Genomic DNA, 13,039 nt, shown 5'->3' with positions numbered 1-13,039 from the left:
TGTCAATTTAGTGTCGAAAAAATGGTCTGAACTCTCTTGGAGAGTTACATGTAGTTGAAATGTATATGTTAAGATAAAGAAAAAAGTAAACACACACTCCACAGTGCGTCTTCCGAAAAAGATTTCCTGGCATGTTGTGGGGCACGGACAAAAATTGTTATGGGTTTGTTCTGCTATTGCAGGTGAAAACCAAACCAACCTTTATATGTGGTCACCCATTTAAAACTGTGATCCTCAGCAGTGACTGGAGTTGCCAGCTGAATGGGTTTAAAAAGTAATGCTAAATTGAGAATACAAACGCTGCCCTTATAGTATGATCCTAGCTCAGGGCAAAACAATTTTGTAGTTGATAAATTCTTTGCCCATTGGTTTATTTTGGGTTCCCGAGAAGGACGACAGCATCGCCTTTTGCAATTTCAATTTTTATTTTTTATTTACACCACAAACAGTATGTATTCATATCTAATACATTTGCAATAAGGCATATTTATCCCTCAAGCCAGTCAGGAGTTACACAGTAAATTAAGGCCTAATGATCATAAGACTGTAAGAAACCACAAGACCCTTATTAGCACACATTTATACTGCTCTTCCTTGTAATGAGCAAGACTGCCTTATTCTGGAATTCCTCACATATTTCAGGATTAACCCCATCTTGCTCATTCTAGATCCATCCATCCATTTTCTAACTGCTTTATCCAACACAGGGTCGTGGGGACCTATTATGGCAAGAAACAAGTGTAAGGCAAGGCAGGATATGCCCTAGATGGGATGCCAGTCTGTTACAGGGCACACATAGACAAACACACTCACACTAGGGTCTATATTCCTACAAACCAATTAACTTACCATATGTCTTTAGACAGAAGGAGGGAAATCACACAAACACAGGGAGAACATAAAAAGTCCAAACAGTTAACACCTAAGGGACTGAACCCAGGGTCCCAGTACTACAAGGCAGCAATGCTAACCACTGTGCTACCGTGATGCCCATTTTTGTTCCATCTCTTGCTTTTCTTTCAGGTATAGTTGGCTCTAAAATTTTCAGTAGCCTTTCTCTACTGCATTTCTATGATTCCACTCATTTTATTTCCAAATAAGCAAAAAACAAACTTTAGGTGGCCTGTACTGCTTTCCTCCTCCAAGATAAAATCAGCATGCCAATGAAAATCATAATGAGCAGGGAGAAGAAGTGAACATTTAAACAATTTTGTCATCCTGTAATTTTCTCTATATAAACCATTAAAAAAAGGAAAGGTTAATTTCATTTTTGGGAAGAAAAGCTGCTCCAGACTTCAACATGTATTTATTATTTTGATTGTTTTTATATTGTCAGATATTCCTTTTTTTGTTCTTCCTTTTCTATTGATAATATCAGTTTACAGCAACAGTAGGAAATGGAAGTTATATTGTACATGCACCTCCTCTGAGACATACTGTATGTCATTAAGGTATCCAGCTGTTTTTGTACTAGTAAACCTGTATGCAAGCAGCAGGGAACCAGTGTCCTCTAGAGGAAGACACTGAAAAACACTAGACAAGGTCTTTAGAGCACCCAACCCATCTTTTGCTACCCCACCCAAACACGACAGCGCTCAGTAATTTTAGTGCTGCCCAGTTAGATTTCCAGTTTGATAGAGGCTCATTTTGTTTTGGTTGAGCCCCTTAAGAGATCACCCCCCCCCCCCCCCCCGCTTTCTGAAAATACTTACTATGACCACCACATCCATACCATTTGGTTTTAAAATTGTTTTGTGATATAGATATAGAAAATATAACTTTGAGCAAAAGGAAAAACTGGGAGATGCTTTAAAAATCATGAATAATTTCCGCCGATTTTAACATTTATAAACCATGGTCCCATTTAAGTCTTTATATCACTTTGTTTTTGTAAGAAAAAGGAGAGTGCTCTGTAACGTCTGCTGTAGGTGCTGTATAGCATTAGCCGATTCAATTATTATTGTTCAATTATCTTAAGGATATCATTGATATAGGGGCGGTGATTAACATTGCTGCCTCACAGCTCAGTGGCCTCGGGTTCTATTCCTTGGGTGCTGTCTCTTTGGAGTTTGGATCTTTTCCCCAATGATGTTTTATTGCATGGGTTTCCTTCCACAGTCCAAAGACTTACTGGTAAGTTAATTCATTTCTGTGACAAACTAGCCCTGGTGTGAGTGTGTACATGTTTGTGTCTATGTCTAATGTGTGGACTGGCCCTGCACCCAAACCCCCCCCCAATGACCATCTATGCCCTATGCCGTTAGAAAATGGATTCATGGATTATGTTGATGTATGTAAGTGTCTAAAATATAGGGTGACACAAATTAAGAAAGCTGAATGTCTCAAGGCTTGTTGGCAGGATGTTAAGTTAAAGGATGATTTAAGGCTTCTGGCAGTAGATCTTAAAGAATAGACGCTGAAATGGGTTGATCCCTCAAGGTATTCACAAGCAAGCTGTTTACTTTTTGAACATGCAGCCCTGGAGGAGGTGAGCAAGATGCTTATACAGAGATTCATATCGGTGAAAACAAAGGCTCTTTATTTAAAATGAAGTCAGCGTTGCCCCCATTATGGTTGCATGCACACAAAGTATACAAAAAAGAAACGGGCATGTGACTCCGAAACCAAACAGAAACAGATCTAAAAACGGTCTTTCCCTTTTGAAGAGGCTGAAAGCACCTCACAATATTGACTGACCTCTTTCCCGTGCTGGTAAGTCATTTAGCCGGTACTCCTGAACAGCTACCTTCCTAGCCTACCTTCTTGTCTACTGCGTACTTACTGTTGTGGTTTTTAAAGGCAAAATTAATTATCCAGTCAGCAACAATATCCTTGACACTCTAAAAATGAAATATCAATAACAGTTTTCAATACCTAGATTAGGGTGTTGCACAGACAGCTTTAACTATGCAGCACTCAGACTTCTGAGATCATCCATACCTCCCATAAAAACAAACGCATTATTCTATTACCTACCTAAATAAGTAGTTGAATGATTTTTCATGTATTTTGACTGCAGATACAATATCGTCAAGCTATTCACACCCAATTGTTGGATGACCCTGGACAATGTCCTCTTTCCTTCAAACTTGTGCAACATTGATTCAGCAATGATTAGTTGTGCACATCTTCCCTGGCCTTTTGTACCATTATCCACATGATACACACATCATACTTGCACATCTGCAACCCATTCTTCCATACGTGGTGTTTAACAAGCAGTGACTACAAAAACATCTCCAAGAAATGTTTGATTGTTTAGAAAATGAAGCGAATTAATGATTTTAACTGATTTGTGCATACTGTACATACGTTCATCATAAACATGCATAATAGTTTTGCATAGGAATGGGAGAATGCATGTTTAATGCCTCTTGGTTTCATGAGTGTCCAATTTTATTCTCAAAATTTCAACAAACAGGGTTGAGAGATTTCACAGCAACTTCTAAGCAAGGACTTAATTTTGCTTCACTTGGGTAGCAGGAGGATAGACTCAGTCCCTGTTTATTACTGTTTGTTACTCTGTGCCATTCCAGTGCTGCGTGACACACATACCTGGTCTATCTCCTCGTTCCTGGATAAAATGAAGCTCAGATTACTTCCTAGCCAAACTGAGGACAACCCAGTCATATTTCACCCACAGTGCTCATTTCGTACCTGAACAGATGATAACAGTAAATTGATCAGACAACACTGCGGCCATTCAGAATTGCACTATAATTAAGAAACATACTGACCCTCCTTAATCACCTGTCACTCAGGCTTTTGGAATGAACCGAAGTAAAGATGAGTTAGTGTTGAGTAGCATTTGTGTGATTAATTTTCTAGTTTGATTTATGTCGATTACAGACAATGTGAAATGCAAATGCAGCTTCCCAAAATCCCAGCAATATATTGTATGTTATAAAAGTTGGTCAGTATATTGAACTCTTTGAAAAATGCTCCTTTTTACCCAACTATATTCTGAGATCTTCCCTAATATCTAAAGTGATGATGACTAATATTCTGGGGGATTAAAGTTGTTAAAAAGGATTAAACCTAATCTAGATGCAATGCGCTGCAGGGCAGGGACAGGTGCTGACGGCGGTATTGTGTTGCGGCCGGCAGGTGGAGAGGCTGACCGCAGAGCTGGAAAGGGGGCGCGAGATGGGGCGCACCATTGTGCACGTGGACATGGACGCCTTCTACGCCGCAGTGGAAATGAGAGACCGCCCGGAACTCAAAGACAAACCTATGGCCGTCGGAGTAACGGGCATGCTGGTAGCGATCTAGGCTTTGTTTTCATCTCTAGACTTGTTACCCCCAAATGACACTGTCGACAAAACCTCACATTGATTAGTCATGAATTCTCTGTTCTGTTAACACTGCCTATGTTCCAAAAAGGAGAAATACTTTCTTATACAATGAGTCAAAACGTGAATATGTACATAATTTTAGATGTGTATATATATACAATACATATACGAGTTGTGACAACCTATTGATCATTTATTTCTGCAGAGTTGCAGGATTAAGTATTCACTCCCTGTGTTATACATTTGTTGACTGTAAATCTTTTCCGCCATTTCCACAATGAGTGAGTATTCAGTAAATTCTTTTCCCAAACTATTACATATGCTGCAGCAGTGATCAGCATTACTGGAGATGAAAGGTGTCCATACACATGTCTGAGAGTGTGCACTGACAAATCTTGCAGATATTTTGTCTTCTGAATGTACTTTCACTTCACAGTGGTCTTGCCATGAAGCGACCATTGATAATTAGCAGTATGACCATTTGATTCCTGATGGCTGTTCTTTCTGAATGAGTCACGAGTGATATTTACAGAAGTAACTCTAAAAATAGATATGGTTTCAGTCACTTAGTTAAGGCAGGAAGGTGATTTGTTTAGTGTTTAGCCTGGAGACTGTGCAGCCTGTTCGTTCAGTTGGTTTTTTTTCTATCATGGGGTTTTTCATGAGTTTTGCTTCCATGTTGGCAATTAAGATCAAATGCAACTCTTTTCCATTTACTTCAAGAGCTGTTTAACTGTTGTTAATCTACTGATATAGTGTTTTGTTAGCATGTATATGGGGCAGTTGTCAGTCGAGTGTTAGAACATTATCATTTATCTTTCTATTTTCCTTTTCAGGCAACTTCTAATTATCATGCTCGCAAGTTTGGAGTACGTTCTGCAATGCCTGGGTTTATTGCAAAGAAGCTCTGTCCCAACCTGATCATAGTCCATCCTAACTTTGACAAATACAAAGCAATGAGTGCTGAGGTAAATCATCTGACTTCTGCTTTAGGTTACCTGTAGTCTGATAATGAAGAATGCCCTTTAGGAATTGCACAGTATCCATTCATTTTTTAGCTTAAAATGCCAAGGTCAGGAATTCATAAATTATCCATTCTTCAATATTTTATTTTTTTCCCAGTGGTTGCCAACTTTAAAAACAAGCGCCATCTTATACTGGTGCCTCTCAGCTTACTCATTAAGTGGGCTAATCTCACTTGCTTTCCCTCATTAACTAAACATAAAAAATGATTAATGCGCTTAATTGTAAACATGCACTTTCATTTTTCATACAAGTAGTATATATTCATGCTGACAAATATTTTCTGCATGTATAGACAAACATAAAAATACTTAAATTACACTGCAGCAGTGCTGAGCAGCATGGTGGTTAACATTGCTGCCTTGCAGCACTGGGGCCCTGTCTTCAGTTCCAGACCTGGGGTGCTATCTGCTTGGAGTTTACACGTGTTTGCGTGGGTTTCCAACAGGTGCTTCGGTTAATTGGCTTCAGAGCAAACTAGCCCTGGGTGTGAGTGTTTGCGTCTTTGTGTGCCCTGCAATGGACTGGTGCCCCATCTAGGGTGTATCCTGACTTGTATCCGTTGCTTACCAGGATATACTCCAGGTCCACTGTGACCCCAGATTGGATGAAGCGGATAGAAAATGGATTATCTTCAATTATTTAAATATGTGGCTTTATGTTCTTTAGCCATACTTTGATTTCAAGCCTGCCCTGTGCTTTAGAAGTATTAAATAGTTCTTGGTTTTTTTTTACCCTTTTTCTGTTTTCATTTTTTTGCTTTGATAAACATTTCTACTGTATATGTAATCATTAAAATATTCGTCCAAGATAATAAAAAAAAATTACACAGTATAGAAAAACACAAACATTATGCAACAGCAGAGTTAAGAAGAAGCATGTAATCAACTAACTCTTTTAGGTCATGTGAAGTGCTTAAAAACTGTGGCTCTCTTGAAACTTTTTACTGTTTTATTTATTACAGAATAATTAGTGTATTCTTTGATGCTTTACTTTGTACTTGATAAAAGAGACAAAAGCTTCAGATATTGTGTGGGAGAGTAATCTATGCAGTACTCTGATTTTATCCCACTTTTACTCCTGCTCACAGGGGTGCACAGATATGCGAAGGTAAGGCATTGATAGACCCAGTCAGTGAACAGGAGTGTGGGAGCTGTCTTTGTTTTTTTAAGTATATTACGTTATTTTAATGTCTGAATTATTTTTTATAACCAGAAGTGACCCAATTATCCTTATTGTTAATTTGTCCCAAAAATGGTATGAAAAAGAATAAAAATCAATTTATTGATGAAATATTGAAAGATGCCCCTCTCCCATTTTGGTACTGAAGTGCTACCAATTTTGTTATGTTGTTTTTTCTGTGTAGGCAGTAGTCACTGTATCCATTTCTTCTGTATCGGGGGATGATCCATTATTCCTAGAAAGCAGTATTGACATAATTATATTTTTGCAGAGCTGGAAAAGGGTTGGAGAAAGCATTAGAGCATTAAAACATTAGAGCTGAGAAGTCACCATTAGGCCTAATGAAACAACTTTGTAAGTGATGTATCACAGTAATATCATTTTATTGTGAGCTTCTTTTGTTGTTTTTTTTAAACCAAGGTGCGGGAAATATTTACAGAGTATGACCCCAATTTCCTGCCCATGAGTCTAGATGAAGCCTATCTGGACATCACAGAGCACTTGGAGCAAAGACAGAGCTGGCCGGAGTCCATGAGGACATATTACACCAGAACAGAGAATTCTTCTGAAGGTGCCAAACGAATTTACTGTGTCAAACCAACCATTTTTTTTACCTAGGCAAAATGAGTGTTCAAACCAGTATTCAATACTTCAAGAAAATGATGACACACATACATAGGCCAGTACTGAGAATTGCTTCCGAACTCTAAGCTCAGCTCTTTTGCTAATTCAGTGTTGCTTTTAATCTCGTATAATACATTATTATATTCCACACTTGGAAATACAGTTCCCAATAATCCTGGAGTTTTAGAGAAAAGAACATGTTCAATATTTGGTAAGAAATGGTCTAGACTTAAATCTCATTGAAATAGATTCATACCACAACTCATTGAATCATTTTCATAAAGAAGTGCTTATTGGGTATTTCATGCAGATGTACAGGGTTTGTATTAAATTTCTTCTGTAATATTATTGTAGGGAAGTAAATCAAAAGCTTCCTGCAGAAAGCCATAAAATCATATAATTACGGCTTCCTCTAGGCATATTTTCTCCTGTGTGTTTTCCAGAGGGTACTGCAGGACACCCAGTTTTAATAACTGTCCATATGATTAGTCACCTGCCAAAATTAATTTATCATTACAAGCTGAATGATAAAGGGATGCATTAAAATATAAAAACAAGTCTTTAATCCAGAGTTGGGGCCATTGAGAATACATGTAGCAGGTTGTTTGAAAAGCAGGTTTTACATGCTGCGAGCTTGCAATTAGCATTTTGTTTTTAATTATATTCCCGTCCAATTGGAATCACCAATTATTTTTAAGACTTAGCTTTCTTGTAACATGTCACTACACTAACCAGAGGACACAAGTAGGTAAAAGTACATTTAAATCCAAGAACAGAAGGCACTGTTTTTCCCAAATGTGGAATGTGAGAGTATAGATCAACTTCTCCAGCCTTGTTGTTGAAGCCACTACCTTGGCTTCTAAACAACAAATGGCTGGTTGAGATCTGAATCAATTAGCTCTTAAGTACCAAACTAGCTAGATGAGCCAAAATGCCTCATCTCATTTGTAACATTTGGTATGTTCCTGCTCCCACTCAGGAGAGAAAGACACGAACCCTACCTTCCTCCATTTAATCATTTGACATGTTGCAATCTCCTTAAGAGCATTAGAAAGGGGTTATGGTAATAAGGAGAGAGAAAAATATTCTTGAAGTGTTACATGTTATTGATTTATCTGCTTGGTTTTTCAGCAGAGACGGACAGGCTTAATGGGAACTCCTCCCCTGTGCTGTTTGAGGACAGTCCTCCTGGCCCCAGGATCTCTGGCACCCCTGTGGTGTTTGGGCTTTCTGCAGAGGAGGCTGTGAGAGAGATGCGGTTCCGCATTGAGCAGAAGACTTCACTCACGGCCAGCGCAGGTAGGACAAAATCTGTTCTTTAGGGTGTTTAGTACTTATTGGTTTTTCAAGAGCTGGCGTTTTCTGTTCAGGCTCCTGATGAGTCTTGCTGTGCCAAAACCATTTTTTGAAATCCATACAAATCCAGTGGTTAATTGATATGGCAATTTTACTTGAAATGGGAGCCATATGCTTTTTAAATGTAAGTGCACCATTCTGGGCAACTAGAAACCCCCAAACAAAGCAAGAGAAGAAAACTATTTGTATGTTTTTTTATATGTATATATTGGTGAACGTTTTGAAAACTTTGCATCAGAATAATAGATAACTTTATGGTACCACGGCAAGACATTGTTTGGGTCCGAGAGTTTCTTGGGGCTTAAAGACCACAGTTTACGCACACCACTGAAGTTTTAATAATTTTATTTAACTTTGATAATAAAGTGAAGTCTATGGATTGGATAAAAAATCTTTCACAAACAAGGTCTACTATTTAGCAGTTGTCTGGTTAGTCAGAAGCATTCCAGTTTACTGTTCTGTTTCAGTGTTAAAATTGTTGTAAATAAATTAAAGTATGCTAATCCATACCTGTTTACATCATAGATAACTACACTTTGTTTTTCAAGGCATAGCACCAAATACAATGCTGGCAAAAGTGTGCAGTGACAAGAACAAACCCAATGGTCAATATAGGATCCCATCAGACCGAGAAGTCGTAATGAACTTCATCAGGGATTTACCCATTAGAAAGGTAGGCTTTTACTTTACTAAGAGTAGGTACGTCAGGCCTGTGTTTTGACTGCAAATATTCTCTTTTCCATATGTATAAAGGTTTATTTAATAGAAATGGACAGACTTGAAACCAGCACCCCACACCCACACCAATGTTCTTGTTACGCCCCCTGTTAGCAGACTTAAGTACACAACACATGTACACATTTATCAAATGTCTTTTGTAAGTTTGTTTTTTTTTTTTCCCCAGGTCCCTGGTATAGGAAAAGTGACAGAGAAAATGCTGAGGGCTTTGGACATCACTACCTGTTCTGAACTGTGCCAGAAGATGGCACTGCTCTCCCTTCTTTTCTCTGAAATCGCCTGGCATCAATTTATGCAGATATCCCTGGGTCTGGGCACAACACGTATTGAGAGGTCAGCCTGCACAAATATACAGTATATATGTGTATATATGTAAAGTGTATTTGCATGTAGTATGTAGGCATTTTTTGTTCAACTTTGCTGTAGTGAATGGTGTTTTCATTTGTACTTTCTATTATTTGCTGTTCATTTTAAGGCCTCAATTGTACTATCTTAGTGGGCAAAAGAAAAATAAGTACAGTATAGTAAAAATAGGATTTTGTTTTTAAAGAAGAGATGTATAATTCTCCACTGCAGTAAAACAGTTTATGTTCTTTTGACTCATTAAAGGTGATTGTGTCTAAAAAACATTTAAAGTGTTACAAGTGTGCGCATAAATTTAAGTGTGTTTTACTTCCTTTTTCCAGTGATGGTGAAAGGAAGAGTATGAGCACAGAAAGGTACGTTATTGTATATCATGAAAACACCTTAGTAAATATTGCTAAACATTTCCTAAGTGATTCTTAAAATGTATAATGTATTATTTGCAAAATAAGACTTACATTAAAGAGTCTATATAATATTATATTTCAAAGGGAAATAATATCTAGCTGCAGTATAAAGATAATTGTATTTGACACTTTCTGAAGATATTGCTTTTCAAATGTGTTCTCATAAAGCCAGGAAAAGTCTTTTCTCTAAGCACACAGACAGAAACAGTTTGAGAAAGTTCTGATTTAGGATACATGGCAAGTTTGCAGACTCTCTGTGCCTTTAAACTTTTTATGTGTTGAACTTGGCTTTTGTATGTTATTGTACGCTATTCTGTTTTTTCTGCTTTGAACTATTTCTGTGTTTCTTGGCATGTTATTAAAGTTAAAAGATTAGTGTACACTTTTGAAAAAACAAACTGTTAGGTGATAAGCTGTCTATAATTGTCTTTTTTTTGAGAAAACGGAAAACGTTTGTGATTGTTTCAAAGGTGGACAAGGTGTCATACCCTTTTCAAGTGATCTATTTTCCAACATCCTGAGTGGAATATAGAACATTCAAATTTACATGTGAGCCAAGTTCTTCACTAATATCACACATTTGTTGGAGGCCTAGTCAGTACTGTTTGAGTCTGATGTGGAAAGTGGCTTGATTTGCACATAGTAATCAGTCTGATGTATATGTTGTTACACCTGTTTCCCATGATAAAGCTGGACTCCAACTAGAGTGTGTACAGTCTGTGTGTATTAGGGGAATAAAAATAACAATTTCTAAATTGTTTTTGTAATATATTACATAGACACATGCACCTTTGATGAATGTATTTTGTATTTTAAAATACCATATAAAACAGAAAACCCACTATAAGGTAAAATTACATCACTGTTTAAATTCTTTTGAGTAGGTCAGTTGCTACGGGTCATCTTGTGCTTAAGCCCAACGGACTGACTAAGAATTATAGACTGTAGTTATGGAACAGAAGCTTCCAGAGTAGTCAGCCCTGAAGAATGGAAAATGATTGTTTCTCTCTTTGTTTCTGCCTGCAGGACTTTCAGTGAAATGAGCAATCCAAAGGATCAGTACAGTCTCTGCCATGAGCTGTGCTGTGACCTTGCTGAGGATCTACGCAAAGAAGGACTGAAGGTGAGGGAGTGTCCTTTACGCCCAGCACCAGCTTTCAGTCCTGTGGTCTGTTAACTCCCTGCTGCAGCTGACTCAAAAGAACACGTGATTAAGGCATCCGAGTAAACCCTGAAAAATAATAATGATAATAATGGCTGACACTTATATAGAGCTTTTCTGAACACTCCACTCAAAGCACTTTACAGTTAATGTAAACCACCTCCACCACCACCAATGTGCAGCATCCACCTGGATGATGCGACAGCAGCCATAGTGCGCCAGAACGCTCACCACTCATCAGCTATCAGTGAGGAGGAGAGCAGAGTAATAAATGGGGATTCATAGATGGGATTATTGATTGGTAAACCCAACAGGAAATTTGGCAAGGACACTGGGATTACACCCCTACTCTTTTTGAGAAACATCCTGGGATTTTTAATAATAATAATAATAATAGCTGACACTTATATAGCGCTTTTCTGAACACTCCACTCAAAGCGCTTTACAGGTAATGGGGTCTCCCTCCACCACCACCAATGTGCAGCATCCACCTGGATGATGCGACGGCAGCCATAGTGCGCCAGAACGCTCACCACACATCAGCTATTAGTGGGGAGGAGAGCAGAGTAATGAAGCCAATTCATAGATGAGGTTTTATTAGGAGGCCATGATTGGTAAGGGCCAATGGGAAATTTGGCCAGGACGCCGGGGTTACACCCCTACTCTTTTCGAGAAACGTCCTGGGATTTTTTTTAATGACCACAGCAAGTCAGGACCTCGGTTTTACGTCTCATCCGAAGGACGGCGCTTGTTTACAGTATAGTGTCCCCTTCACTATACTGGGATATTAGGACCCACGTGGACCACAGGGTGAGCGCCCCCTGCTGGCCCCACTAATACCTCTTCCAGCAGCAACTTTAGTTTTTCCCAGGAGGTCTCTCATCCAGGTACTAACCAGGCTCACACCTGCTTAGCTTCAGTGGGTTGCCAGTTGTGAGTTGCAGGGTGATATGGCCGTCTGGCTAATGACCATTAGCTGTCTGGCTAATGATCTGGCTTAATGACCACAGAGAGTCAGGACCTTGGGTTTTTTATGTCTCATCTGAAGGACGATGCCTTTTTACAGTATAGTTTCCCCATCACTACATTTGGGCAATAGGACCCACACAGAGCGCAGGGTTAGCGCCCCCTGCTGGCCCCACTAACACCTCTTCCAGCAGCACCTTAGTTTTTCCCAGGAGGTCTTCCATCCAGGTACTGGGTTGCCAGTCATGAGTTGGAGGGTGTTTCAGCTGCTGGCAATAAGCTGCCCTGAAGTAAACGTTTTGCCTCTAAGAAGGAAAGGAGCCTTTCTACTCATGACTGGCAGGTTTAGGGTACAAGTCCCCACAGCAGACACCGCTGCTGTACCCTTGAATGAGGTCCATTACGCCAGCCACTACAGCCCATCTAGCTATATAAGTGACTATCCAACCAGAGGGGAGTCACGTGCTCTTTAGTCTGCTAAATGCTACAAGAATGAGGTTGAGCTTTGGCCCAAAAAACTGCTGTGGTTCTGATGTGGAATTTATTGTCGTTTAAGTAGAAAAAGTCCTAACATCCATCCATTTTCTAATTGCTTCTTCCAACTTCAGGATCACGGAGGAGACAAAGTGTAACCTGGCAAGCAGAGGGTGCAAGGCAGGGTACACCCTGGAAGGCACACCAGTCCATCACAGGGCAGACAGACACAGACACGCACACTCACATTAAGGCCATTTAACCTACTGGTGTATTTTGGGGTGTATGAGAAAACTCATGCAAACATGGAGAGAACATACAAACTCCATGCTGATGCCACTGCAGGTCCAGAATTGAACCCAGGGCTACAGCGCTGTGAGGCAGCGATGTTAACAACTGTGCCACCATACCGTCTATGTTCCCACTTATTCATTCAAATTATTTTCACT

General features: G+C 39.2%; 1 protein-coding gene across 2 annotated transcripts in view; it reads left to right on the top strand.

The window, feature by feature from the left end:
* Positions 1–13,039, top strand: part of polk (polymerase (DNA directed) kappa) — a 30,053-nt gene that overhangs the window by 7,578 nt on the left and 9,436 nt on the right. The window contains exons 5-12 of one of the 2 annotated variants that reach the window (XM_015364758.2): positions 4,108–4,260; positions 5,132–5,263; positions 6,921–7,071; positions 8,259–8,423; positions 9,029–9,153; positions 9,385–9,551; positions 9,905–9,937; positions 11,015–11,111. In XM_015364758.2, coding sequence (XP_015220244.2) covers positions 4,108–4,260; positions 5,132–5,263; positions 6,921–7,071; positions 8,259–8,423; positions 9,029–9,153; positions 9,385–9,551; positions 9,905–9,937; positions 11,015–11,111 — 1,023 coding nt within the window. Of the gene's footprint in view, positions 1–4,107; positions 4,261–5,131; positions 5,264–6,920; positions 7,072–8,255; positions 8,424–9,028; positions 9,154–9,384; positions 9,552–9,904; positions 9,938–11,014; positions 11,112–13,039 lie in introns of both variants that reach the window. The other variant, XM_015364743.2, reaches the window with a different exon arrangement.

Source organism: Lepisosteus oculatus, chromosome 3, assembly GCF_040954835.1.
Source record: "Lepisosteus oculatus isolate fLepOcu1 chromosome 3, fLepOcu1.hap2, whole genome shotgun sequence".
Taxonomy (NCBI): Eukaryota; Metazoa; Chordata; class Actinopteri; order Semionotiformes; family Lepisosteidae; genus Lepisosteus; species Lepisosteus oculatus.
The sequence above is the reverse complement of the archived record's forward strand: the minus strand, read 5'-3'. Positions and strand labels throughout refer to the sequence as shown.